At 56.0% G+C, this 23881-nt stretch overlaps 10 protein-coding genes across 10 annotated transcripts; 6 read left to right on the forward strand and 4 right to left on the reverse strand.

The window, feature by feature from the left end:
* Positions 1–783: 783 nt before the first annotated feature.
* K437DRAFT_253313 (nuclear transport factor 2) lies at positions 784–1841 on the forward strand. Its single transcript, XM_013390673.1, has 6 exons — positions 784–880; positions 1037–1096; positions 1240–1311; positions 1440–1544; positions 1621–1712; positions 1785–1841. Exons 1-6 carry the CDS (start codon positions 860–862, stop codon positions 1798–1800), a joined length of 366 nt encoding a protein of 121 aa, XP_013246127.1. The 5' UTR covers positions 784–859; the 3' UTR covers positions 1801–1841.
* Positions 1842–2585: 744 nt separating this feature from the next.
* On the reverse strand, positions 2586–3381 carry K437DRAFT_219312 (uncharacterized protein; the record flags this gene model as incomplete). Its single annotated transcript, XM_013390674.1, has 2 exons — positions 2586–2728; positions 2805–3381. The coding sequence occupies 2 exons, from the start codon at positions 3379–3381 to the stop codon at positions 2586–2588; spliced, it is 720 nt and encodes a 239-aa protein (XP_013246128.1).
* A 1059-nt stretch (positions 3382–4440) lies between these two features.
* On the forward strand, positions 4441–5866 carry K437DRAFT_253316 (ribonuclease T2). Its single transcript, XM_013390675.1, has 3 exons — positions 4441–4997; positions 5069–5393; positions 5473–5866. Exons 1-3 carry the CDS (start codon positions 4763–4765, stop codon positions 5654–5656), a joined length of 744 nt encoding a protein of 247 aa, XP_013246129.1. The 5' UTR covers positions 4441–4762; the 3' UTR covers positions 5657–5866.
* Positions 5867–7762: 1896 nt separating this feature from the next.
* K437DRAFT_253318 (uncharacterized protein) lies at positions 7763–9909 on the forward strand. The gene is made up of 3 exons (XM_013390676.1): positions 7763–8492; positions 8567–8722; positions 8792–9909. Exons 1-3 carry the CDS (start codon positions 7995–7997, stop codon positions 9587–9589), a joined length of 1452 nt encoding a protein of 483 aa, XP_013246130.1. The 5' UTR covers positions 7763–7994; the 3' UTR covers positions 9590–9909.
* Positions 9910–9927: 18 nt separating this feature from the next.
* K437DRAFT_253319 (uncharacterized protein) lies at positions 9928–12497 on the reverse strand. The gene has a single exon (XM_013390677.1). The coding sequence runs from the start codon at positions 12411–12413 to the stop codon at positions 10053–10055; it is 2361 nt and encodes a 786-aa protein (XP_013246131.1). The 5' UTR covers positions 12414–12497; the 3' UTR covers positions 9928–10052.
* A 429-nt stretch (positions 12498–12926) lies between these two features.
* On the forward strand, positions 12927–14588 carry K437DRAFT_253320 (60S acidic ribosomal protein P0). Its single transcript, XM_013390678.1, has 2 exons — positions 12927–13842; positions 14305–14588. Exons 1-2 carry the CDS (start codon positions 13057–13059, stop codon positions 14458–14460), a joined length of 942 nt encoding a protein of 313 aa, XP_013246132.1. The 5' UTR covers positions 12927–13056; the 3' UTR covers positions 14461–14588.
* K437DRAFT_289622 (uncharacterized protein) lies at positions 14484–17126 on the reverse strand. Its single transcript, XM_013390679.1, has 2 exons — positions 16806–17126; positions 14484–16728 (listed from the first exon to the last, which is right to left on the reverse strand). The coding sequence occupies exons 1-2, from the start codon at positions 16978–16980 to the stop codon at positions 14822–14824; spliced, it is 2082 nt and encodes a 693-aa protein (XP_013246133.1). The 5' UTR covers positions 16981–17126; the 3' UTR covers positions 14484–14821.
* A 195-nt stretch (positions 17127–17321) lies between these two features.
* On the forward strand, positions 17322–18482 carry K437DRAFT_97650 (uncharacterized protein). Its single transcript, XM_013390680.1, has one exon. The coding sequence runs from the start codon at positions 17615–17617 to the stop codon at positions 18287–18289; it is 675 nt and encodes a 224-aa protein (XP_013246134.1). The 5' UTR covers positions 17322–17614; the 3' UTR covers positions 18290–18482.
* A 169-nt stretch (positions 18483–18651) lies between these two features.
* K437DRAFT_253324 (uncharacterized protein) lies at positions 18652–20787 on the reverse strand. Its single transcript, XM_013390681.1, has 6 exons — positions 20450–20787; positions 20252–20355; positions 19789–20175; positions 19122–19716; positions 18878–19013; positions 18652–18722 (listed from the first exon to the last, which is right to left on the reverse strand). The coding sequence occupies exons 1-6, from the start codon at positions 20484–20486 to the stop codon at positions 18677–18679; spliced, it is 1305 nt and encodes a 434-aa protein (XP_013246135.1). The 5' UTR covers positions 20487–20787; the 3' UTR covers positions 18652–18676.
* Positions 20788–20973: 186 nt separating this feature from the next.
* K437DRAFT_97681 (uncharacterized protein) lies at positions 20974–22996 on the forward strand. The gene is made up of 3 exons (XM_013390682.1): positions 20974–21601; positions 21670–21792; positions 21887–22996. Exons 1-3 carry the CDS (start codon positions 21107–21109, stop codon positions 22910–22912), a joined length of 1644 nt encoding a protein of 547 aa, XP_013246136.1. The 5' UTR covers positions 20974–21106; the 3' UTR covers positions 22913–22996.
* Positions 22997–23881: the final 885 nt, after the last annotated feature.

A 23881-nucleotide genomic window follows, 5' to 3' on the forward strand; every position in this document is an offset into this window, starting at 1 on the left:
TCGCCGACCAGACTCTGTCAGAGTCACACGAGCGTCTATGCGCCTTATACCATGTATCCATATATGCACACATTGGTCTTTTTGCCGTATCCGCTTATCTGTTATGTATCTGCGAGCAACGCCGGTCTAGGCAGAGCGTGGCTGGATTCGTTCGATGGGCGGAACATTGGAAGGAAAGAGTACATGATCGATATTCGACGGACTTTGGGCCATGGCCTGTAACTCTGGAGAGATTATACAATTCGTCAGGTCCTCACAACATACACCAACCTGTCAAAGGCGAACCAGGTCCTAGGGCTGGGCGTGCCTCGCCCAGCCCGCGCGCTGTGCCGCCTGCCCGCTGTGTGGAAAAGTCACCCGTGAGTCCGTGATTTGAAGCATGTCACCGTAGGTCTCCACATACACCAAATTTGCGTGGTTCATGATCGGCACACAGGTGCGTGCTGCCGTAGACCTCCTGCATTCCTGCGTGACAGGAATAGCACGAGCGGAACAGATGCATTCAGGCGGATGTTCTGGTGCTGAGGAAGCCGAGTCCTCGCTAACTAAAGGGGCTTGATGAAGAACTGTTGCTTTCCGTCGCCGCGGCCGAGAAGCGCGGGTGTCTTTCGCGCTGGGAAGTGTCGCGTCGTGCCTTCGGTGGCACTGAGAAGTGTCACGTGCCAGCGTGCGCCTTTTGACCTGTGCGCAGCTGAGAGCGAGAGAGACCTCACAGATGCGAGAGAGAGCTCGACCCAAAATCGCGAAACGATGAACATGATCTTCTCACTGTTCTCGAAGCAAGGCCATTTGACTTTCGGTACTTGTGCTCGTGTTTGACATCAGTTACTTGACTCGGACGCACCGAAAAGCCATCAAGATGGAGGCAGTCGCAGATCAGGTAAGCCGCCCTTCATCCTTCGGCCCGCCGCCGCTGCCGCCAGCTCCCGCTGCGGTCGCTCGAAGGGCTTGCTTCTGGAAGAAAGACTTGGCGCGGTTGCAGCTCTTAACCATTGTTTCTCTTGCTCTCTGCCACCATGTCTTCGCCCTGGCATAGTTTGTCAAATTCTACTATTCCCAATTCGACAGCGCAAGAGACCAGCTTGCGAGTCTTTACGTAAGTGACGCAGAGAAGCAAATGCGCAATCGTAGTGCATCTGACACCGACTTCGCCTATCATCGATGTCTTTCGCTGTGGTGATTCTCTCCGCATCCACAATTTTCCTTCGCTCACATGCACACTGATGCTCAATCTACCAGCGGGATCATTCGATGCTCACCTTCGAGGGCAGTCAAACGCAAGGTGCTGCAGCGATCACCGAGAAGCTCAAGGTAGGTACAAATGTTTATACCATCGCTCTCACGACCTTGGCGCATACAGCGACAGTCCGCATGCCGGGAACTCTTCTGACCCACCATGCTCGCACTTTTCTTTACTCACATGCCTTCCGGGCTTGCAGTCATTGCCATTCCAGCAGGTGAAGCACCAGGTTGACACGAAAGATGTTCAGCCGACAGGTGCAGACGGCACCTCCCTTGTTGTGCAAGTGACCGGCAAGCTATTGGTGGGTGCATGATTTTCGGGTGATCTCTGCAAAACATACTTTAACGCCAGAACCTGGATTTCGCTGCGTCTATCAGGTCGACGACTCCCCAGCGCCACTTCAATTCACGCAAACCTTCACCCTGAACCCAGAGGGCGGCTCGTTCTACGTGTTCAATGATATCTTTAGGTAAGTGATGAAAGCCATTCCTCGGAGCCTGTCTTACCGGAATTGACGCATGATCACTTCTGCTCACTGCAGACTCGTGTACGGCTAGAGCTTTGCAGTGTGGAATCGATCCTGAAGCATTGTTCCCCTTTGTTCATGCAGCTGCATTTTGCTGGCCCAAGCGGTTTGCGAAGGAGAATGCCAGGACCCGCGAAGGCGGAGCCAAACTGAAGGCAACTTGTGAGGCCCCTTGATTCTTGGGTACTTTTTGCTGTTTGTTTGCGCTAGCTTTGGGGTCGGTAGAAGATGGGAGTGAGACGTTGCAAGTGCCCTGTTCGAAGAAGTGTAGAATGGGTCTTGCCTGGCTTGCCTTTGCCTTCAGGAAGGATTCATAGTGGTACTGTCCCTTGGTCACGGTGATCGTATTCCCCCGCAAGATGGAAACGGACACGTAGTTGTCCGTCACATCCCTGAACTTTACCGGCTCGCAGATTAGCAGAATTACAGGTCATCCACGAGGGTATTCGACAACCTCAGCCTGGAAAATTCGCATCAACCCAAGAAGAATGATCGCTTTGAAACATGTCCGGGATCGACACTGTACTGCTTTTCCCGTCGTCTGTCTCAGGGAAGGGTTCAAGACTTGTATGACACGCGTTATGCGAGCGTGGGCCCCGGGGGGAGGGGGTTGTTTCTAAAGGGCTCAACTACCTGAACTACGGTCACATGACCCATTCCACAATCTCGCTTGTCGGAACCCAAAACGACCCGCAGTTGCCGGAGCCTATGTCGTCGAATTTTGAAGTACAAGATAGGGTGGCAGGAAAATACGTCTTGCGCTTGTCAACCTGCCAGTCTGTCTAAGCTCTTCCACCTCAGGCGTGCATTGACCATTCAGCTCCGTGGTGTGGCACCGGTGGAAGAGAAAGCAGTGATAAATGCACCTTTCCCACCCTGTGCCGCTGCATCCGCAATGGAGAGTCCGACGGCAAAGTGTGCGAGTCTCGCGTCTACGCTGTAGCCTTTGCGTTGCATTTCTGTACGAGAAGGAGGCGGGTAAGCAGCGCATTTCGGGGGTTTGCCACTTAGAGACAGTCGCGGAGGGTTACGTACCTTGTAAGGTCAAATAGAGTCCTTTGAGCGGTACAAGATGTTTTTCGATGAATTCTCCCTCCTCGGGCTGCGCGACCGGCTCTGGCGCATCGTCCGCAACTTCGATCTTGACGACGCATAGGCGCATATTGGCGCCGCTCATGCCAGGGTCGTTTGCCATGATGTCGGACGTCTCCAGTACGTTCAGCTCTCCTCGCCCATCGCTGCCATCACCGCTGCTCGGGCCTCCGTAGCCAGTCTCTTCCTGCAGCTCACGCAGCGCAGCGCGCGTCGAGCCCTCCTTTCCCTCCTCGCCCTGGTCGACCAAGCCGGCTGGCATCTCGACGACCCAGCCATCGACAGGGGGGCGATACTGCGAGACGAGCAGAATGTGCGGCTCCGACGACGGACGCTCGATGATAGTGCAGATCGCAACGGCGTCCACCTCCCCCTTGCGCGTCTTGCGGTCGGCCGCTTCCCACGTCCGCTCCTTGCCTGCTGGGTCGATCCACTTGATGGCTTGCAGGCCAACCCACTTTGTCTGGTCGTCGCTTACGGGCTCTCTAGAGCGTATGCTGGCGGTGTATCTGATCGACATGGTGCCGCTGAGCTTGGTGGGCACGCTTGCGTGGCGGCTCGGGTTGCTGGAGCAAACGCAGAAGCGACGTGAGGGTAGCAGGTGCGCAAAGGCCAGTGGCGTGGGCGGAGCCGTTGCTAGCTTGTGTCGTAGGGCGGTGGCTGCTCTAGGGATGCCGCGTGTTAACATCCTTTATGAAGAGCCCAGGAGGGTAAGAGAGAAGGTTGCTGAAGTTACAGTAAGCAAAGTCCCGTCCTCATTCACCCTCGTGTCCCGCGAACATCCATACTCCCACTTGCATGACGGTGATGGCGGCAACAATCAAATCCAATATAGTGACGATCAGTCATGTTTCGAGCCTGGACCTTTTTTGTATTCTCTCAACTCTCAATGGTCCGTGCGTGGAATACAGAGGACAAATCGATGGAGGAAAGAATAGGGTTACAAGCACCATGCGCCGGCTCAGGCCCCAGGTAACTTTCGTTTTGATAATTCGTACTGCCTCTCATGTATCCACATGTAATTCGTCACGCAGGCAGTTTCCGAGTCGCCAAGGCTCGAGGGCATCGATGGGGGTGCCCACGTGATCCCCCCCCACGGAAGTGACAGCAGACTGCAGCCATGCGCGATTGCTCAAATGAATGTGGCAAGCGGCCACTCCATTGATCACTCCCATTCAACACAAGGCTGTCAGATGCGGCCTCCAAAAAGTGTGCTAGCTGCTCATTTTAACTCGATCTTCGCATTCAGATAGCCTTTTCGACACTCTACATTCGAGCGTGGCGGGCTAGTGGCGCCACAAGCATCACTACATACTACTTACGTATTATCCTTTATATTACGGTGCAGCGGGCAGCTAGCCAGCCAAGCTTGTAGCTTGCACGCCAAAAATCCACGTTGCCGTCATACATCACGTGGGGAAACGTATCATGCCATGTCCTGTTCATGCGGACACATTTCCTGCGTCCTCGGCCGGCGGCCGTCAGTCTGCTGATGGGAATATGAGATGGGGTGCTGCAATTGTTGATAACTCGCGTCGCGCTCTGCTTGCTGCCTTGCCTCCTGCCCTAAAGGGTCTCTCTGTTTGGCATGCACATGCACCGTCTGCCAGATGTGCATCATTTGCCATCTGCATTTATGCTTGCCGCCCTCGAGCTGTTGACATGTGACCCTCTGAAACATCTGTAGGGCCTGAATCACCGACCACGTTGCCAGCTTGTGTGATTACATTCATAGGCGGAGCACGCGAAGTTAGGTCTTTCGATAATCGACCAAATGATACGTCGTGATCTTCCCCCTCTCTTGTGTTAGGCCATATAAGCATTTCTTTCAAAGTCATCGCATTATGATACTCCAGTACGTCCTGCCACATCCGCATACTCCTTTCCTCCACCCCTCCATCATGTTCTTCCGCGGTCTGAGCGCACTCGTCGCGCTCGCCAGCACCGCGTACGCAGCTTGCACCTCGTGCACTTCGTGCGCCAACTCGACGTCCACCTGCCAGGTCAACCGTCCAGGCGGCCTGATCCTGCTTACCACGTTCTGGGACTACAACCCCTCAACGGGCCCGGGTGACTCGTTCACTATCCACGGTCAATGGCCTGACTACTGCAATGGCGGATACGGAAGCTCGTGCGGTGAGTATCCAAACATCGGGGCTGGGCCGTAAAGGTCTGCTGCTGAATCCGTGACGGATGGATGGTTTCAGACTCGAGCCGTGCCTACATGGGCATCTCGAGTAAGCTCAAGAACGCCGGCAAGACGGGCCTGCTGAACTTCATGAACAAGTACTGGGTAGACATCAACGGTGATAACGAGTCCTTCTGGGAACACGAGGTTGCCAAGCACATGACGTGCATCTCGACGCTCGACCCGAGCTGCTACCCCAACTATACGCAGTACGAGGACCTATTTGACTTTTTGCAGACGACGACGGATCTGTTCAAGAGCTATGACATCTACGGCGCCCTCACAGACGCGGGCATCACGCCATCTTCGTCCAAGACGTACACGCTCTCCCAGATGCAGGCCGCGTGAGTTCTCCAGACATCAAGGCCGAATCCTTGTCGCTGTACCTGTGTCGCTGACATGCCGATGTTATTTTTGTGATAGCACCAAAGCTGCGTTCGGGCAGACGACAAGCTTCCGCTGCACATCGGGCAACTTGAACGAGGTGTACATCTACTTCCACACTAACGGTCGCAGTACGACAACCGATGCCTTCACGCAGGTGGCCCCGCTCGCGGGCGACACCAACTGCCCCAGCACTGGCATCAAATGGTTGCCCAAGAACTGAACAAAACGGGAACACAGGGAGGGAACTTGCCGAGCGAGTTCCCGCTGACACCGACATGACCATAATGCACTGCAAATCACCATTTCCCCACTCTACAACCCCGCCAGGACGCTGGAAAGCTGCTCATTAAAAGGGGAAAAGGAAACGTACTTTAGATTACGAAAATGTATATATCACGTATGTAACCTATTATTTTACCGTATATACGCTCGCGCGCAATGGGAGGGAGCAAAAGAGCGAGAAGGCTTGTAATGTTGTGAAGGACGGAAGGAATACATGACCGTGTATTCAGCCCTGCGGTGAAGTGGTCCCCACCATAGGCCCATCTTCTAGCGTCTCCCCCTCTCATCCATGCTCGGCTATGCTATGTGCACTTGTGTGCTCTTAGGAATTGAATGAACCTACCCATGATCCCTGCCTTCGTAAAGTTCCTCTGCATCTCTGCGCATTAGTCTACTGTGAGCGCCGACGGATGCAATAGATTTCATAAAAGTATTTCCATTATTTCGTCAACTGTCTACAACGGAAAAATTTCGTCGACATGCCACCAAAGGGCCGCCCCCACTCCCCTACCGAGCTTCTCCACAGGATGATCGCAGCACTGGCCCCGGCGACGAGTGATCCAAGGGGGGGGGGACCGTACACCCTGGCAACATCGTTTGTCTGAACAGGGGCATCTTGGCTCGGGCGGACAAGGTGATCCAGGAGTACGATGATGATCCCATTCACTGCCCCAAATGGCTCAAGGAGGTGGCATTCGCCCGTCGCACCATCACGCCGGCCTACAATCACCTCCTATTCAACTCCCTCGACCCGAAACTGACATGCTCGATGGGTCTAGAAATCATCCGCTCTTCCGATTCGGTCGACCGGCTTCTCACCCGACGTGAGGCAATCGTCGTCCATGCCAGCGCGGTCGCCCGCCTCTGCCGTGCAATGACGAGCGGTATGCCATTTTCGCTCCTGGCGACATCTCGGGTGGTTCGCATGTCGAGATCAGCCTCGTCAGCCAAGCAGATTTGCCTCACGGTAAACTATCTATTAAGCACGTTGTATACCTCGCGATGCAGCTCACCTTGCTCCTGGTAACCGCTGTTGGCCCTCTTGGGGGACAACCCTGCCTCTGTGATTTAGTTAGAGATAGTTTTTGGCGTGACCTTTGCCTGGAGGGTTTGCGCCAAGCGTGCCGCCGCTTCGCCCGGATAGATCGCGTTGTTTCAACGGACGAGGTAGGTGATGACGTATCTCTAATCGGTCTGCCAGATCTAGGCTCGGGCTTGTCCGAACTCTCAACCATCACTCTGACTTGTTTCAAGGCCCTCTTGATGGTCGCTTCTGATATGAGATACGCAGCTTCTCCAACAACTTATTATGTCTCCCTACAGGATCCTTGCCACTGACTACTGTCTCTTTTATTGCTTGCGGCACGATTTTGCCTTTTCCATACCTCTCCTTTATAACAACCCTATCCAGGAAGGCACGAGCATTTGGATTCAGGTGGACGGCGCGAGACATAGTGAGATACCGAACGATCACCAATGTACTTTCAATCCGCAAAATGTCGCGAGGATAGACTGAGATGAAGACAGTCGTCCATCAGCTGATGACGTACGATCTTTGAGTCCATGCTCTCTGCGGCTTCAAGATGAACCTTTGAAGGCATGAAGCATTACAGCATGAAGAAATCAGACCGGCGCAAGTCACAACTGGTGTCGATATGGAGCAACACCCCTTTCTTTCCGCCCAAGTTTCTCGCCTTAAAGAGAGAGAAAGCCGTCTAGGTCAACATATTTCTTAGTTCTACGACAATTAGGATATTCGCTTGCATCTACCTGCCTGCCTGCTTGGGCGCCGTGCGAGGATGCGAACGTTGAGTGGGGCAACAGTGCGATCGAAGAATAAAACCAAATGCAGTGCAGCAGCGGAACCGCACCGGAGGAGACACCACCGTGCCGCCAAGTCTGGAGGGCGGCTAGAGACTGCTCTCATGCACAGACGGTGCACAGCGCAGTAGAAAGGCGAAATGTGGAGACTCCCACAACAATACGCTGTTCGCTGTTCTTTGCGTCGCTCTCCTCTTCCGCAGGTCTACCACGATCACCCCATCACGGCAGCAGCAAGAGCAGCTATCAAAGGCAGTTGTCATCTCCCTCCTGGCTTGGAGCGTGCATTCAATCCAACAACGCACGCAACTGCAACCCTCCTCACTGCTGGCCAGCAGGGTGCAGGTGCCAAGTGAAAACCTCGGCCGAAGCACAAGACCGTTGGGTGCAGTCAGCGGTGGCGCCTCTGCTTCTGGGCTGTTTGTTATGCACATAGCCACTAGGCTGGCTGTAGCATGTCCTATCCATTCACTGACTCCAAAGCCCAGCAGTCTTCCGTCTATCCCTCGTACCCGTCTTATCCAACCTACCCACAGGACGGCGGGGAGGACGGATACGGTGGCAACTACAGCGACCACACCCGCTATCCGACCAACGAGTCCGACCAAGCTGCGTACGCGAACCAAGCACAGCGCCTGCACCAGCGCAGCAACTCGCTCGTGAGCGACGCAGCTGGCACTGACGGTGACATGCATGGCGTGCAGGAAAAGGACAACGCTGGTGGCGTCCACGGCGCGGGAAATATGCACGCGATGCGTGACCCTTCGTTCGCATTCGGGCCGGGTGGTGTCGCAGCGCCCTTGGGGACCTACTCGGAGAAGAGCATCTGGTCCAAGGAGGACAAGCGCGCGTTCCAGGAGCGAAGCCACTTCGCCAAAGTCTGCGGGCCCATCTTTTGCGTTGTGATCCTCGCTGCCATCACCATCATCTCGGCAGTCTGTCTGGTGTTTGTCGTGAGTTCTCTCAAGAGCTGACACACCTGATACAGTCCCTCATGCGTCGCTCATGATCCCCTCCCTTTTAAAAGTTCGCTCGGCCACCAAACTTTGCGCTTGACGGAGCGACGGTCCCGGTGCCGTACGTAGATGCCACCAACTCGGCCTTTGGCTTTAACACCACCATCGACTTTTCTGTGTCCAACCCAAACTCGATCTCGGCGACGGTCCAGCACCTCAGCGCTGTGGTGAGTTGCTCGTCCCTTACATACATGCTACAGAAGAGCTTGCTTGCTGAGCACTTTCTTTTCCTGCAGATCACCACAAAGAACGTGCCGAACGTGACGATCGGTAAAGGCACGCTGAGCAACCAAAAGATCGCCGCCAACACCAACACAACGATCCACTTCCCGCTCAGCATCTCGCTGTATAACCCGACAGAGGACCCCAACAACGAGGCGCTGCAGAGCGTCGCCACGCAGTGCGGCTGGAAAAGTGGGAGCGGAAGCTCCTCCGGCACCGTCACTCTCAACATCAAGGCAAACGGAAAGATCTCCGTCCTCGGCATCGGCATCGCTATACCCATCTCAACGACCATCAGCCCGGGATGCCCTTCGCTAAGCGCCATCGAGTCCGCGATTGGCGCGCTCAGCGGCAATTCCGACCTCAGCAAGATTATCGGACAGCTGCTCAGCGGCAGCGGGCGCCGCGCTTTGGCGCTCGCGAGCACCCGTGGCAGCACCACTTTCCGCAAAATTGGTGCGTCCAGTTCGGCGACGTTGGCCAGCCCAGCGACGTTGCCGCACTGGTTTGTGAACCTATTCCGGAAGGCTGACGTCAAGCTGAAGGGCTACCACGGCGGCGGAGGCGAGAGCCAGGCGCAGCCAGCGCCGGCGAAAGAGAGTAGCAAGCACCAACACCAACAGAAGAAGACAACGACTACTACGACAAAGAAGACCAACACCAAGTCGGTCCCCTGGTCTGCAGAGCAATGGTGGGGGTGGCGCAAGCGCTCGGATATCGAGGCCGAGGACGCCCAGATGCAGAAGCGGGAGCAAGTTGCCGCAGCAGCTGCTGCCGTTTGGGCGGACCAGGCGCACAGTGCGACGCTATGATACACGAAAGCAGCCTGGTGCAGGCTACTGCTGCTTTTGCCCCCTTGTTCACACCCGCCTCTTACCCTGCTCTGTTCTCTCGCTGTCTGTGTGCCATGGACGATCTCGCAAAATGGACCAACAACGGACCCCTTGCAATGAACTGACCCTTCCTCTTCGGACCGCTCCTGGGCCCGTTTCTAGAAGAACCACTGTAACATAATCCGCGTGCCGCCCTTTTCTGTAGCATTTTCACACCCTCTACCCCCTTCTCGCTTTCTCATACTCTGCCGGCAAGCACCGAGCAGAGCGTGACAATGGAATAGCATGCTTTCAAAGTGGTTGAAACTGATGCTCCTTGGCTGTGTCCTGCTCCATCAGATTGCTGCTACTGCTACTGCTACAAATGCCCGCACATCGCATGACGCGTGGGGAGTGGGGTGGGAATTCATATATGGCCCACTCTGTCGCGCGGTGCATCACATCACCGCTGGCGCGTATTCTTCGCTGATGTTGCCCCTGCCTTTTTGCGCTTCGCAGCTGCGTCAAACGCCTTGGCGGCATGAGCGAGCATGTCTGCATCCAGCACATCCAGCTGCACACTTGCGCTTGCATCCTGCGCAGTCCCACGCGCCGTCGTCGTTATCGTTGCCGTCATCAGTGTAGGCGTCGACGGAGGGGACGCTCTCGCAACAGCAAGACAAGACGACGACGATGCAGCAGCAGCAATAGGAGCCGAAGAGGCACCGCAGAACAAACCCGCACGTTGCATATGCAGCAGATCCCCAACGATGCCTTGCGCATTGCCGTGCATCGCATGCGACTCAAATCGCGCGGCGAACGTCGGCATCTGCGCAATTGCATCTGGAAAGGAGGCGAGGAGCGACGCCCAGACGCGATCATGCATGCCCCTCCCGTCGTCGGTATTGTCTGCGGTTGCTGCTGCCCCCGCCAATGCGGCCGCCGAAAGCGGCTGAGGGCTGCTCGAGATGGGCGCCTCACCGAAATATCGGAGGAGCACCAAATGCAGATCTCGCGATCTTTGAGCAGGATGCAGGATCTCAAAGAAGAATTCGCGAATCGCGTTGTAACGCTCGGCAGAGAAATCCAACCGTTTGGCTTTCGGTGCGCCGCACTGCCCATCGAGCAGCGTGCGAAGTGTCTTCGAGATAGTCACCTCGCTCAAAAGCATGGGGTCGGCGGAGTGAATCCCGCTCCCCGCCGTTTCTCCTGGCGCTGGTAGCGCCCGTGCCTGCGCACATGCCGCTCTTGCAAGCGTAAGGAGGGGCTTATACGTAGCATGCCGTGACGCAGCTAGGAGCACAACCTTCTCGACGAGCGCTCGGTCCTTCTCCTCCTCCATCGTGAAGACGCGTAGCTCGAGCAGATCAGCGACGCTGTGGGCAAGCGCGCGGATCCTCCGCTCCAGCAGTCGAAAGCGCACGCGAGCCTCTTGCGTCGCTGATGGCATGTGAGACTTCTCCTGCATCTCTACGCTCTTATCCAGCGCGGCTGTCTCACATTTTGCCATAGCAGCTCGCTGGAGCAAGCTCCTAGCATGTGCTTGCCTCACCGCTGCCAGCTCCTCCGCAAGACCCGAAATCAGGCGTTTGACGAGCAGACGAGACGTAGAAGGCTTGAGCAGAGGGTCCGATGCGAGTCGTGCACAGACGACTAGGTTCGCGCATGCGACGTTGAGCTGCGACAGTGTCCTTTCCTCCTGCTGCAGCTGCGACAGAATTGCATTGGCTGAGGAAAAGAGGAGCTCAAATAACCGGAAGACGGCTGCACGTTGCAACCGCAGGAGCTCCTGCGGTATGCCACGTTGCGTACCGGGAAGCGCCGCAAAAAGATCGAGGTAGCAGGCCCTGGCGGCCTCGATCTCTAGACAATAACGCTTGTACGGAGCCGAGGAGCTGTGCACTGCCTTGACAGAAACACCTAGGAGTAGAGTGTTGATTTCCAGCTCGACTAATGAAATATTTGGAGAGGAAGCTGGGCCTATGCGCTCGACCAGGGTCAGTGCCTCATCGCGGGCACGGGTCGACGCTTCGTTGGGTCTGAGGCGTCCTGCGAGCAAAGCTCTTGCCTTTTCAAGGATAAGGTTGTCAAGAGTCTCCGGTGGAATAATGGTGGACAGGCGATGGAACATCTGCGAAGGTCTGTGCGCTTCCCGACCGGGCGGCTGAGCAACTTGCTCTGATTCGCTTGCTGGCGGCGGTGGAGCAGGTGGAGCAGGTGGTCTCCCCGGGAGTCCGTATATGAGAGGAAGACAAGCTTGGATGCTGTCTGAGTCGGGTGTGAGATTCTGAGGCGATTGCGACGGCCAGGCAGCACCAGCTTGACGCTGCCCCGCCACGTCTGCCCACCTGAGAGAGGGGGCTGCATGGGGTTGCAGCGCTCTACGGTCCTCATCCTGCTTGGCTCGGCGGAGTCGTTGCCATAATAGCGCCTCATACACTCCTTCATCGTGCTTTTCGTACGGGTGATCCGCGTTTGCCTCGATCGATGATGACATAGAGCTCTTAAAGAAGAGCTGGCCGCGGTCCTCATCATCTCGATGCGATGAGGATGCCCGTGCTTGCTGTTGCTGATGCTTTAGATTCTGCGCCTTCCGACGATGGCTCACGTGATGCTGACACGCAGCCGAAGATAAAGAAGCGATCGTCCTACGAGGACGCGCTTGCCGTGCCCATGATGGCACCTGAACATCCCAGACGGTTGTGATCGCGCCAACGCATGACTGTGATCCCTGTCGGGACGGCCCCGGGATGGATCGAGGCGCGGCGGCGGCGGCCGATGCTGAGCTCCGCTGTGGGAGTAACAGCAACTGCCTGGGTGCCATGGCCGCTTGCCTTTCCCCGTCGCTAACCAAGGAGCACGACGGTGAACCCGGACCTCATCTCTTGACCTCCTCACCGTGGTTACGCGCCCGTCGAGCAAGCCTTTGTGTTACTTCTTGGCACGATGTGTCCAACAGCTAACTTGATGCTCCAAGCGTCCGGACCAGCGGAAAGGGCCCCATGGTGTTTGGATTTACAAAAGATGATGTCGGTGATTTTATCACTGGGCCCTCGGCGTCTCACACTTTCTGATGCTCAGACTGTCGCTCACCCTGCGGAATTTATTCAGCCCACTCCGCTGCCTACACCTACCTGGCTTCGCGCTGGGAAGCATGCTCGCTGTGGTCGATGGGTCGTACTTATTTGGCATTGCATCTCGTAAGTGCTTTGACTGCTTTCGCTAACGCAGAGCCTGTGAGTATGAACGGAAGCGACGTTGTGATGGCGGCCGCTGTCGAATGATGTGCGAAAAGAAACATAATGCTGACTGACTGCCGTCCTTGTCGTGCCTTCAGTAAATATCCTTTGCATCCCGTGTGTCGTGGTCATCGGCGGCTCTTTGAATTGTTAAAAGGACATACATTCCTTAATTTCGAAAGGAAGTAAATCCCTCGTTACGCACAACTCTTTAACGAAACAGTCAAAATGGGTGGCACTCGTGCTCAGAAGGAGGCTTGGTTCACTAAGCTCAACGAGCTCTTCGAGGCCTACACCTCCATCTTCATCGTCAATGTCGACAATGTCGGTTCCCAGCAGATGCACCAGATCCGTGCTTCTCTGCGCGGCAAGGCCGTCGTCTTGATGGGCAAGAACACGATGGTCAGGCGCGCTATCCGCCAGATCATTTCTGAGAAGCCCGAGTTCGAGAAGCTTATGCCTCACGTCAAGGGCAACATCGGCTTTGTCTTCACCTCAGGTGACCTCAAGGAGGTTCGCACTGCCATCCTTTCCAACCGTGTCGCTGCCCCTGCCAGGGCTGGCGCCTACGCTCCGGACGATGTTACTGTCAAGGCCGGCAACACCGGTATGGAGCCGGGCAAGACTTCCTTCTTCCAAGCTCTCGGTGTCCCCACCAAGATTGCTCGCGGTACGATCGAAATCGTCTCGGATGTTAAGGTCGTCACTGCTGGCACTCGTGTCGGATCTTCCGAAGCCATGTTGCTCAACATGCTCAACATCTCGCCGTTCACTTACGGTATGACTGTCGTCCAGATCTACGACAACGGCAACACCTTTGAGAGCAGCGTCCTGGACGTTGAGGAGGAGGACTTGATTAAGCAGTTCACTTCTGGTATCAAGCAGATCGCAGCTATCTCGCTCGCGCTCAACTTCCCCACCATTGCCAGCGTTGCGCACTCGCTCGTCAACTCGTACAAGAACCTCCTTGCTGTCTCGCTTGCCACCGACTACGAATTCGAGGGCTCTAAGAAGGTGAGCTTTCTTCATTGTGATCGCTACATTATGAGTTGGATTGGAAGTGGACCAGTTGGCAAGGTGGCAAAAACAAGGGTAGGATAGCGGAGCTCAGTCTCAGTCGACGACCACGTGATGCTACACACTGAAAATTCGGATCGGCTGAAAAGCTGAGGACGAGAAGCATATGGTCGAGCATTCCGCTGGCCCTGAGGTCGCCACGACTGCTACCGGATGTGGGAAGTGGGAAGCGGGAATAGATCGGGGAAGGGGCAAACGGCGGAGGCACAGTTCGTTGCGGTAGAGTCGCCCATCTCAGGCTTTGTTTGCGCCTATGTGGATAGCCACCTCTTGAGTTGTCAAGTCTAGTGTCGTGTCTCTACACCGAGATGCCATTGCACCAGGCTTACAGAAATACACTACGTCGATGCTGACTACTTTGTTGTTCCCATTCCTTTCCCCCGCTTGTGATTCTAACAGGCAAAGGAGTACCTGGCCAACCCCGATGCATTCGCCGCCGCCCCGGCCGCTGCTGCTGCCACTGAGGCCGCCCCGGCTGCTGCCGCTGCCGAGGAGGAGAAGAAGGAGGACGCCGAGGAGTCGGACGATGACATGGGCTTCGGTCTCTTTGACTAAATGGTTCACCCATCGCCCCGCGTGTGACCAGCTTGCATGTACCCTGTTGGCAATTGAGCCAGCAAGGCATGTATTTACTCTGCTCGCGCACAAAAAGAATAATACAGAGACATCTGCTCTGCCATACACGCAGCCTTTATCAGGAGGTGTCGCGCACACGTTGAGCTACAATCTGCGAGACACTGAACCTCCTTGTTGTGTGTTTTGAGATAATCCAGCCTACTTAAAAGTGGAGGAAGAGCGCGATGGGTATGATGAGGAGTGCGAGAAGAAGGGCGAGCTGTGGGTGATTATGGAGCACCGGCAGCCTGACTGCCAGGCTGAGGGATGCGTTAATCTGGCCCACAACTCGCCCAAATCCCTATTTACTATCGTTCTCGTTGTCCCTGCTACTGCCTCCGCTGCCGCCGTTTTTGGCTGGCGGCTCGAGTGGCGCAGCGAGGAAATTGCCGTATACGCTGAGGACCTTGAGTTGCAAGCCCGGCGTGATTTCGACTTGGAACGGCAGGTACGGCACAGCCTCGCCATCGATGGAGATCAGCCCACCCTTCTTAAGGCGCTTGTCGCCCGCAGGCAGGCGCGGCGTCACGCGGAACGCCTCGGCTTTGACGTAGCTGACGGCCTTGTCATAGATCGCCGCTCCCGTCTCAGCGCCGGCGATCGTGCGCAGCTTGCCTGCCCGGCCGCCGGCGTGCAGTAGCAGCGCAATGTCGATCGTCCCATCGCCCGGTAGAGCGTATGGGAACTGCATCAGGTCGCGAGCGACATATGGCAGCTTGCCTGCGTACAGCGTTGAGATCGGGTGCCGCACACGCGCCCATCCTGCGGCGGCGGCGGTGGCGCTACTGCCGTTCGTCTCGGCGGATCCGCTCGCTGCTAGGCTGCTCTTCTCATTGGTGCTTCCGCTATTTTTCAGCAGCAGTGACTTCGACTTGGTCCAAGACGGGTCTAGGAGATCGAGACTTGGCAAGTTGTCGCCGCCGATATCGTCCGTGACAGCCCCATGCTGCAGGCCTGGTAACGCTTGAGATGAGACTGCATAATCTACATTTTGCGCATCGTTATCACCACCGGCAGACAACGCGCACCTATCCGCCGCACGCACGCGCATCTCCTCACGGCTGATGGTTCCTTTCGAGCCGAGTTTGACGTCAACGTGCACGAGCGCTTCCGTGTTGGTGACGACGCCGCCGAGGTAGCCGAGGATGAAGCGTGTGTCGCCGAGCGCGCGCAAGTGATCCGTACCGATGTCCACGTCTGCCATGAGACCGATGGCTTGGGAGAGGAAGGAATAGTAGCGTGTAAAGGAAGTGAACGCAGAGGGTACGGAGGATGGCGCCTGCGCGTCCGCACCGCCATCCTGTTCTGCCGTTTCAGATTGCAACGCTCGGCTCCGCCGCTTGCTGCCACATCCTTGTGTAGATCCGCCGGCGCCGTTTGTTTGTGAAAGAACGCCGGCTGATCCTTCGCTGGTCGGCTGGGTGACGCTGCAAATGTCCAACGCCATGACCTGGCCCTTGATCGCGTTGAGACTTGCCTGGGCGAGGTTGAAGCCTTGCTGGGGACCGAGGAGGCAGACGCTGGTCGCGTTTCCGCTTCCCGTCGGGATCGGAACAACTGGCAGGGATGCTAGCGCGTGCTGCGCATCGGTCGGGCGAGTAGCTAAGCCATTGAGCACCTCATGCAGCAGTCCATCCCCACTGACGGTGACAATGGCGTCGCAGCTGCGCGGCAGTTCCGCTTCGTCGCGGACAATCTCGAGGCCGTGGTTGCGATGTGTCGTGTTTGTTACGTCGAGCTTGCAGCCAGCCGCTTCAAGGATGGGCCGGATGCGCGTCTCGTACAGAACCCTTGCTTTTCCCGGTCCGCCGAACGGGTTGATGAGCACGCGGAGACGTCGGTAGGGCTTGATGGGTGCGCCGGTGATGGGAGATGTGTAGGCCAAGTCAGAAGCACGTTGCACCCACTCTCTTGCAGTGTCAGTGTGTTCGGGTGCGACGCGTGCTTCCACCTTGGTCAGACGCAGGTTGGCAAAGGGTCCTTCGAGAAGCGCCTTGAGCTCTTCGAATTTGACTCTGGGGGGATGGGTTGTGGCCAATGCTGACTCCATCGCTGATCTGTGCCGAAGCCATTCTCGGACCTTTTTGCTACCAGGGGCGGGAGAGAGGAAGCTGAGCAGGAGCGAGGCTCCGTCCGCGTCAGCTACGAGAGAGCAGCGGAGTACGAGCACATGCGGCACGGCGACATATGCCTGCAAGGGATCGAAAGCTGTGTTTAGAGAGATACAAGGCTTCAGGAATTTAAGGACACTTGGATAGGTAGCAAACGCCAGGAATGAGGCGCACCTGCATCATTTCCAGCGGACGGGCTGCCGCTCTTGTGAATGTGGAGAATGTGATGATCTAGGATGAGGTGAGCATGCTTGCCGTCGATGGTTACGGGCAGCAATCTCGTGGCCGGTGCTGATTGCGCGCTTGCCGCTGCTGTTGTTGCTGCTTCCGCCGTTGTCTCCGTCATCATCCGTGCATGCTGCGTAGCAACGCGTGCTCGCGGAGAAAAGGAACCGAGCAGGGGTAGGGATGGAGGAAGGTACGAAGATGACGGTGATGAGGCAAAAAGAAACGATGGCGAGGGGAAGTCGTTCGACCCGGCTACGCAGGTGTATGATCACGGGGGTACTATATAGCATACGGGGTATCCACGTCGTCGCCGTCATCGCCGTCGATGTTGAGGGGCTTTGCTGCGCTCAGAGTTCGGCGCTTCGGCGTCCCGCCGCCCTGCACGGGGCAGCGGAGCCACTGGCCGGTTCCTCTCGGCCGAGAGAGCCGGATCGCGAGCTCTTATGTCTTGTGTTCTCGTGGGATACACCTCCAGGGTAGCCCCATCCCACACTCTCGATCGGCGTGCCAGCCCAGACATTCACCAGCAACCAGCATCATTGGTCGGTGGCATTGGGGTAGCGCCGCACAGCAGGCAGCCGCCTCACAAGTCACACACCCACCCGCGAACTCGGCACTTTGGCCGAACTCTTCTGCTCGCGTGGATGAGGCGGTGAATTTCCTATCAGTTGCACACGGGGCACAACAGGGGGTCAGCAGGACATGCATGGCTCATCGCTAAAGCCCGGCAGAAGGGAAAAACATAGTGGTGGAAGATGAGTGCGGTAGATGCTGGGTCGGCCGCTGCTGGCATCACGGACAGCAGTGGGCCTACTGCTGCTGCTGGTCCTGCCAACGCGATAACAAGGCCTTTCAGCACAGACGTATCTCGGCCATCTCGCCTCGAGACCGGTCGCCTCGGTCACCTCCCACCTGGGTTTTCTCGCGCTCAAGTGCAAAGCAGCAGAAACCGCAACTCATCCTCAACTGACCAAGGCCGACCCGGCACAAGCGTTGCGGCAGGCCAATCATCTTCTTCCGGGCCTACTGATGCAGCAGGACCTGGCTCCGCTTCAGCCGCTTACGGTCAGGAGCACCTGGACGCACTGGCCGAGAGTGCCAACAAGACCATCGATGACGAGATCGCCACTCTGCTCGATGCCTTCCGCGGCATCGTAGAGCTCGCCACTGTCGCGGACAAGGACGAGTTCCGGATAGCACAAGACGGCCTGCAGATGCAGAGCAAGGCGGACGCCATGGTACGCGCGACGCACAACCTGCTCCTCCTTTCCAAAGCTCTCTCCCTCTCACTCCTGCTGTCCAAGTCGCCGTCCTCTCAGGCAATGCGAAGGCAAGCACAAACCCTCATCGCCGAGTCGCAGGAGCACAAGCAGCGCTCGGCTGAGCTCGTCCAGCATATTCTTCATCACCAGGCCTCACCCACTTCCTGATTTGGACAACGGGGCAGTGCGTGTATTCAACAGCGGCCAAGAGGAGCAAAGGATGGATACCAGCAGGCGAAATTCGTGGTGTGCTCATGTTCTCAACCCGTGGCTAAGCTGGAGAGGCCACAAAGCCTCCAACCCTCTCATCAACTGTGATCGCACGCATTCGTATGCGGCGTGGCCGCTTCACCCGCAGGGCGGCTTGCAGCGTTTGTAGCACTGCGACATGCATCCATGTTTGGATGCATCTAACTGCCCATCACAGGCCCAATAATGGGTGTCGTACGTGCCCATCGTCCGTCGTGAAACAAGAGACTCGATGCTTTGTATCGCGATATGCTACAAGAGCAAGGCACTGCGTTGTGCTGCGCGCATTTCAGCGTCACCTCAAGTTCAAGAGGACAGTAAGCGCTCCACTGCCTGTGCATAGGATCCATTGCTAGTTAAAAAAAATCAAATGGAGAACGGCAGTTGAGCATCACGGCCTTCATTCACGTTCACACCATGCAGGGACAACTGTAGCATAGATAATCTAGACATCTACCACTCTTCCATTCCTCTCCCTAAAGGCTAGCGTAAGTCGCGCTTGCTCACCTTTCTTGCAATGCTTGTACAACCGACTCGTGCGACTGCAAAGGGAATGCATCTTGCAGCACCGCGATGTGCTGCTCCCACGGTGGGTCTACTGCTGATGCGGACGGGCTGCGAGGCATCACTGGATCAGGAAGTGCTGTAGGCACGAAGCATGAAAGATGGAGGAAGGCGGAAGAGGGGGAGAGGGGTCAGACGCTAGATTGGCGAGGAGTAGGGTCTTTGATTAAACGGCATTCTTGCTCACAATTACGGAAGATGCTGCGAATACCGGATGCAGGGGGAGGCTCGATGTGCAGTTGCCCATCCGGTAATGCCGCTGGCGGCACATAGTCCCGAGCGTTATCATCATAAGCATCTGGCGCAGCTATGTTCGGTGGTCGCCCAGATGTGGCAGTCACAGGGAGAAAATGTTGCACGCCATCCGGAAGGTTCGCATGGGTTTGAGCAGCCGCGCCGCCCGGTCGACGTATTTGGAACCGGGGCATGTTAAACGAGAAGTTGGAGCTGAGTTGCGGCAATGGTGCTGGAACAGAGAGGGTGGGGTCCCGCCGCCGCTCTGCTCGACTGCTTCTAGGCGGCTTGCGAGTGTTCCCAATCAGATTCAAGGCGGCTACTTGCAGGCTATGCACCACAGCTCGCGAGACGCGTTGCAGCAGCAGAAACGACAGCAAAGAGGTCATACTGGCAGACAATCGCGCGAAAGCGCCTCCTTGGCGCCTGAACCGCAGTTCAGTGCTACATGCTTTTCCATCTGTACCTCGCGGCCATGGTAAGCAGAGGGGAGTGATTGCAACTGCTATGCAGCTGCCAAGCACATTGCCACTGCGAGAGAAGGCAAGCTGCGTGTGACGTAAGTCATATCTCGTCAGCTCGAAGGGTAAAAGTGGTAAGATTGTCTAACGCTGCCTCACCAAGAGGGAGAGAAGACCCTGTATGGCTTTCTCGTCGAACTGAGCGGGTCCGACTTGGACCGTCCATAGGCCAGGGGAGGTCTGCATCTGGTGGAGCAGAACGACAATAGTGATAGGATAAGGGCCGCTTGTAGCGAAACCGTGCGTAAGTACCGGGTAGGCATGAGAGTCGAGTAAAAGCACCGTGTTGGTGATGGCAACGAGAGCCCTCAGAATGGCGAAGAGTATAGCACCGTGGAGTGCCCATATACGCAGGAGCATGACGAAGAATTGGGTGCTGCCGAGCCGTCTTTCTTGCTCCCGGAAACATAGGTAAATTAGTATGAGGCCTAGGAAAAGATCCGCACTGTCGGTGAAGCAAAAGTAGTGGGCAAAGATCCTCCAGTACTGCAAAATGCAGTCTTTGGCTTGTCAACAATTACAGAGCCATGTGAACACGTTTCGGGACCACGATACCGCTCACCTGACGGTACACAGTTAAATGTGGCACGATCTGCAGGTGTACATATTGCTTCCAGCTGAGGGTCGATGTGAGCAGAGAGCTGAAACAAACTAGCATGATCGCGCCTGTAGCGTAGAAGACGAGAGAGACAGGATTAGTACACCACCCTTGCGGGAAAATCATGGACTAGATGGCCGACAGTTGTAGCTGGAAGCGAACCTTTGCTGACGGGTGCCCCAGCGAACCCGGCGACCATCTTGCGGGTGTATCTAACGCTGATTTTGAAAGTTGCTGAAGGCCTTTGTTACACTCAAGGATCATGGCTCATCGTCTGTTTCTCGGCCTGTCGTCATGCGGCCTCATCAATGTCAGCAACCAAAGGGTCCTGTAACGATGAACAGATGGGAGCTGCTATTTAGCGCGCGGAGAACCGCCAAGCACTCGATTGCAGTGCAAGCAGGTCGAGTGGTAGCATAGATCGTCACGATAGAGCTGCCGCCATCGATTAGAGCGTTGCAAATTGCGATCTATGATTAGGAATGCGATGTGAAGTGGCGCTCGGACGATGTTCATAACTCGAGACTGGACGTGACATGTGAATATGCACATATCTTTGACTTCTTCAGGGCCGCTCCGTGTCGCGTTTCTCCTCTCTCCAAGATCAACGATGATCAACTTGGGCGGCCATCTCAAATGTCACATCTGGTTCTGGAAGTCGGACATACCCTCTCTTCAAACTATCACTCGCTTCCAAATACCCTCAAAACAAGTCTGGGGTCATATTGCAGTCATCAGGTCGCTGCCAGGAACGTCATGCTCCGATGCACACGTCATTTCAACGGTGAATCCTGAGGCAGCCGCACGGTTATCAGCACGATGTCGTTCCTGCTGCCCAACTCCATCACTTCGGCATTTAAGAGCGCTTTTGCGGACAGCACGTTTCGAGATAGCTCACAGCCCTCTGGGGGAAACATTTCAGCTGATCTGAAGGCAGTCTATCAAGCAGCGTGCATTTCATGGCTCGCAATTCACCGCGTACAGTCGCCGGTTAGGAAAGCATCAGGGCAAAATTCCAATCAAGGAACAGATGCCCACGATCCGCAACCCCAAGATGAAGGCGAGTCCGGAGATAGTTCCGAAATCGACATCCTTTTTTACTTTAGTAAAGAGCTGGCCGTGACCAGAGAGCAGATACGAAGGCAAATTCGTGTTCTGCGCGGCGCGACGGACTTCTACCTGTCTATGATGACGGGAGAGGGTCAGGTCCAACCACAAGCTCCTCAGAACCAGCATTATCGCTCGTGGGTAATTCACTCGCAAAAGCACAGAAACATAGTGTTGGAGCTGGGAGATGATGTTTGGCTCATGGTGGTTCGTGAGCATTTGTGTCCCGGTTGACTTCATACAAATGCTAACGCTGACTATTGCGTCACATACAGAGCCTTCAAGCACCGCGCTGGCTTCGAGCTTCGACCCCGAAACTGCGTTGGCAGTACGACGAGGAGTGGCGCCCTGACACGTGGATCGTGAGCGCTTTGGGCTCTGCGTGGGACACTTGGGTGGTAAGTAGGTTCAGAGCCAGACCTCCAATCCAATCTCATGCCAGGGGACTCTGACCCGTGCACTACGCTAACTGTTTTTCTACACGATTCGCAGATGCTTAACGGGAGCGCAACCTCATTTTTGAGGTTTCCTACAAGTGGCCGAGCAGAGCTTGAAAGGAGCTTGGAAAAGTATTTCTCGGTGTGGGCTTCGCGGTGGGATCTGCAAAGCTTGCATAACGAGGGAGACCAAAAGCATCCTTTCGGACAGCCCCAGAAGCAGCCCCGCTTCAAAGTTTTCAGCAATCTGCTGTTGGTACAGCACCCCGTAAATCCGTCTGAAGACCTGAAAACGAAACGCACAACGGAAAAATTCGACTCAACTCTGAGCGACATTGTCGGGCGCAGGTATACCCTTAGCCAAAGGGGCACGCGAAAAGGTAATGAGGAACTTCTGCGGGAAGCGATGATCTTCAGAGGGACTTGTCGACTGTCATGTCGATCAGTCGCTGGGACAAAGCCCTCTTCCAACGACGACGTTAGGATTCTGATCGATCACGTCTTGGCGACCTATGGTCCTCTCATCACGCCGCCAGATCGCGGCGACCTAGGTCACACCCCTGATGGGGTCGCTACAGTTACTCCCGCCACTTCAAATGTTAGCGTGAAGAAGGACGTCAGGGGAAACAGCTCGAGGCTATCATTTCTCTCATTTTGGGGCGCTGCAGAGGATCAAGAGCAGGCTGCACCTACAGCAGCGAAGGTCGATGATCCAGCAAAGCCAACAAAGAGCGTACTGACAGCTTTGGCGACATCTGCGCCCGAACAAACAGACCCTGCACCACGTGCATTCCCCTCCATATCTGTGACCTCGTCGGCTTGGTTCTCAAAGTCTTCCTCGCCACAGTTGCCAGGCCCGATAGAGAGTTCAGATGCGGTGGACAACGAGGGTTCTCCCGGGAAGCGTCCCCCCGACAACACAGAGGAAGCCAAGGAGCTCGAGGAAGAAGCAGATCCACCTGAATTTCAGACCTTCAAACTCGTTGCCTGGCCTAGGCGACACGCGGACGGGACTGAGGCTCCTCTCGAGGGTAAAAGAGTTCGACTGCTTTTTGTGAGTCTAGCGTACTTGTCTATTTGATAATGGGAGCCTGACAACCCCCGTTTTACTTTCAGCATGGGGAATGCATTGTCATACTTGTCTTTTCGGAGCCGGGCGACTCTACGAGCGGGCAAGTGGACACCCCTAGTGAAGCTCCAGAGACGGCGGAGCCAAACTTGGATTTACGGAGAAGGCTTAAGAAGCTTATGTGTGCCGCCAGCCACAGCACTGATACTTCGCAGCCTTATTCATCAATCTTTGCGAACCCCACACAGGGTACGATGGCTACAGAAGGAACCACTGCGCATCTCCCAAAGGACATCCGCGACACGGCGGAGGGTATGGCAGCGCTGCACGAGCAGTGCATGCGTGGATTTCCCTCTGTTTCGGAGCTCATGTCGAGGAGCAACGAAGGCCATGCATGGCTGCGGTCTCGCAGGTCCGATGCGCCCATACTTGAAGTGACGCACACTGTGATCCCGAGCGCGCGGATGAGCATGGCGGAAGCGGAGGCTGAGACGTCGAGAAGAGCTGTCCATGCGTAATCCGTAATTTATTCAAGCAGACTTGCCCTATTTCGTGCGTCCTCGCCATGCGACTCGCTTGTGGCACCTAGTAAGTCGCGTGGCCACTTGTGATGCAGATCGGCAGCGGCGGCAGTATAATTGGTGGCATGGACTTTCAAATATCCTGCTTGTGCGGTCGCTCGCTCTGGAGTACACTGCCCTGGATGGTCTCTAGAAGCGTTGGTTCTATATATCAGCGTACGAGAGGTCGTATGTAATCGTAGCCATATGCTCTGTGCCGGCTTTCAGCTTCATGCATAGCGAAGCCTCTGGAAGGGCTGTGGGGCGCTCCGGCAGTTCGAGCCCGAGGAGCGGCTATATGACTGCATGCTGCCGCGGCTCATGCTGGGCTTGAAGAGCCGGATAAATGCTGCTCAGGGTCGTGGTCCGCATGAGCCAGCATCTGAATTTTCTAATATTTCCGACAGAAGCATTCAGGGTG

This window comes from Tilletiaria anomala, assembly GCF_000711695.1.
Source record: "Tilletiaria anomala UBC 951 chromosome Unknown K437scaffold_3, whole genome shotgun sequence".
In the NCBI taxonomy this organism is placed as follows: Eukaryota; Fungi; Basidiomycota; class Exobasidiomycetes; order Georgefischeriales; family Tilletiariaceae; genus Tilletiaria; species Tilletiaria anomala.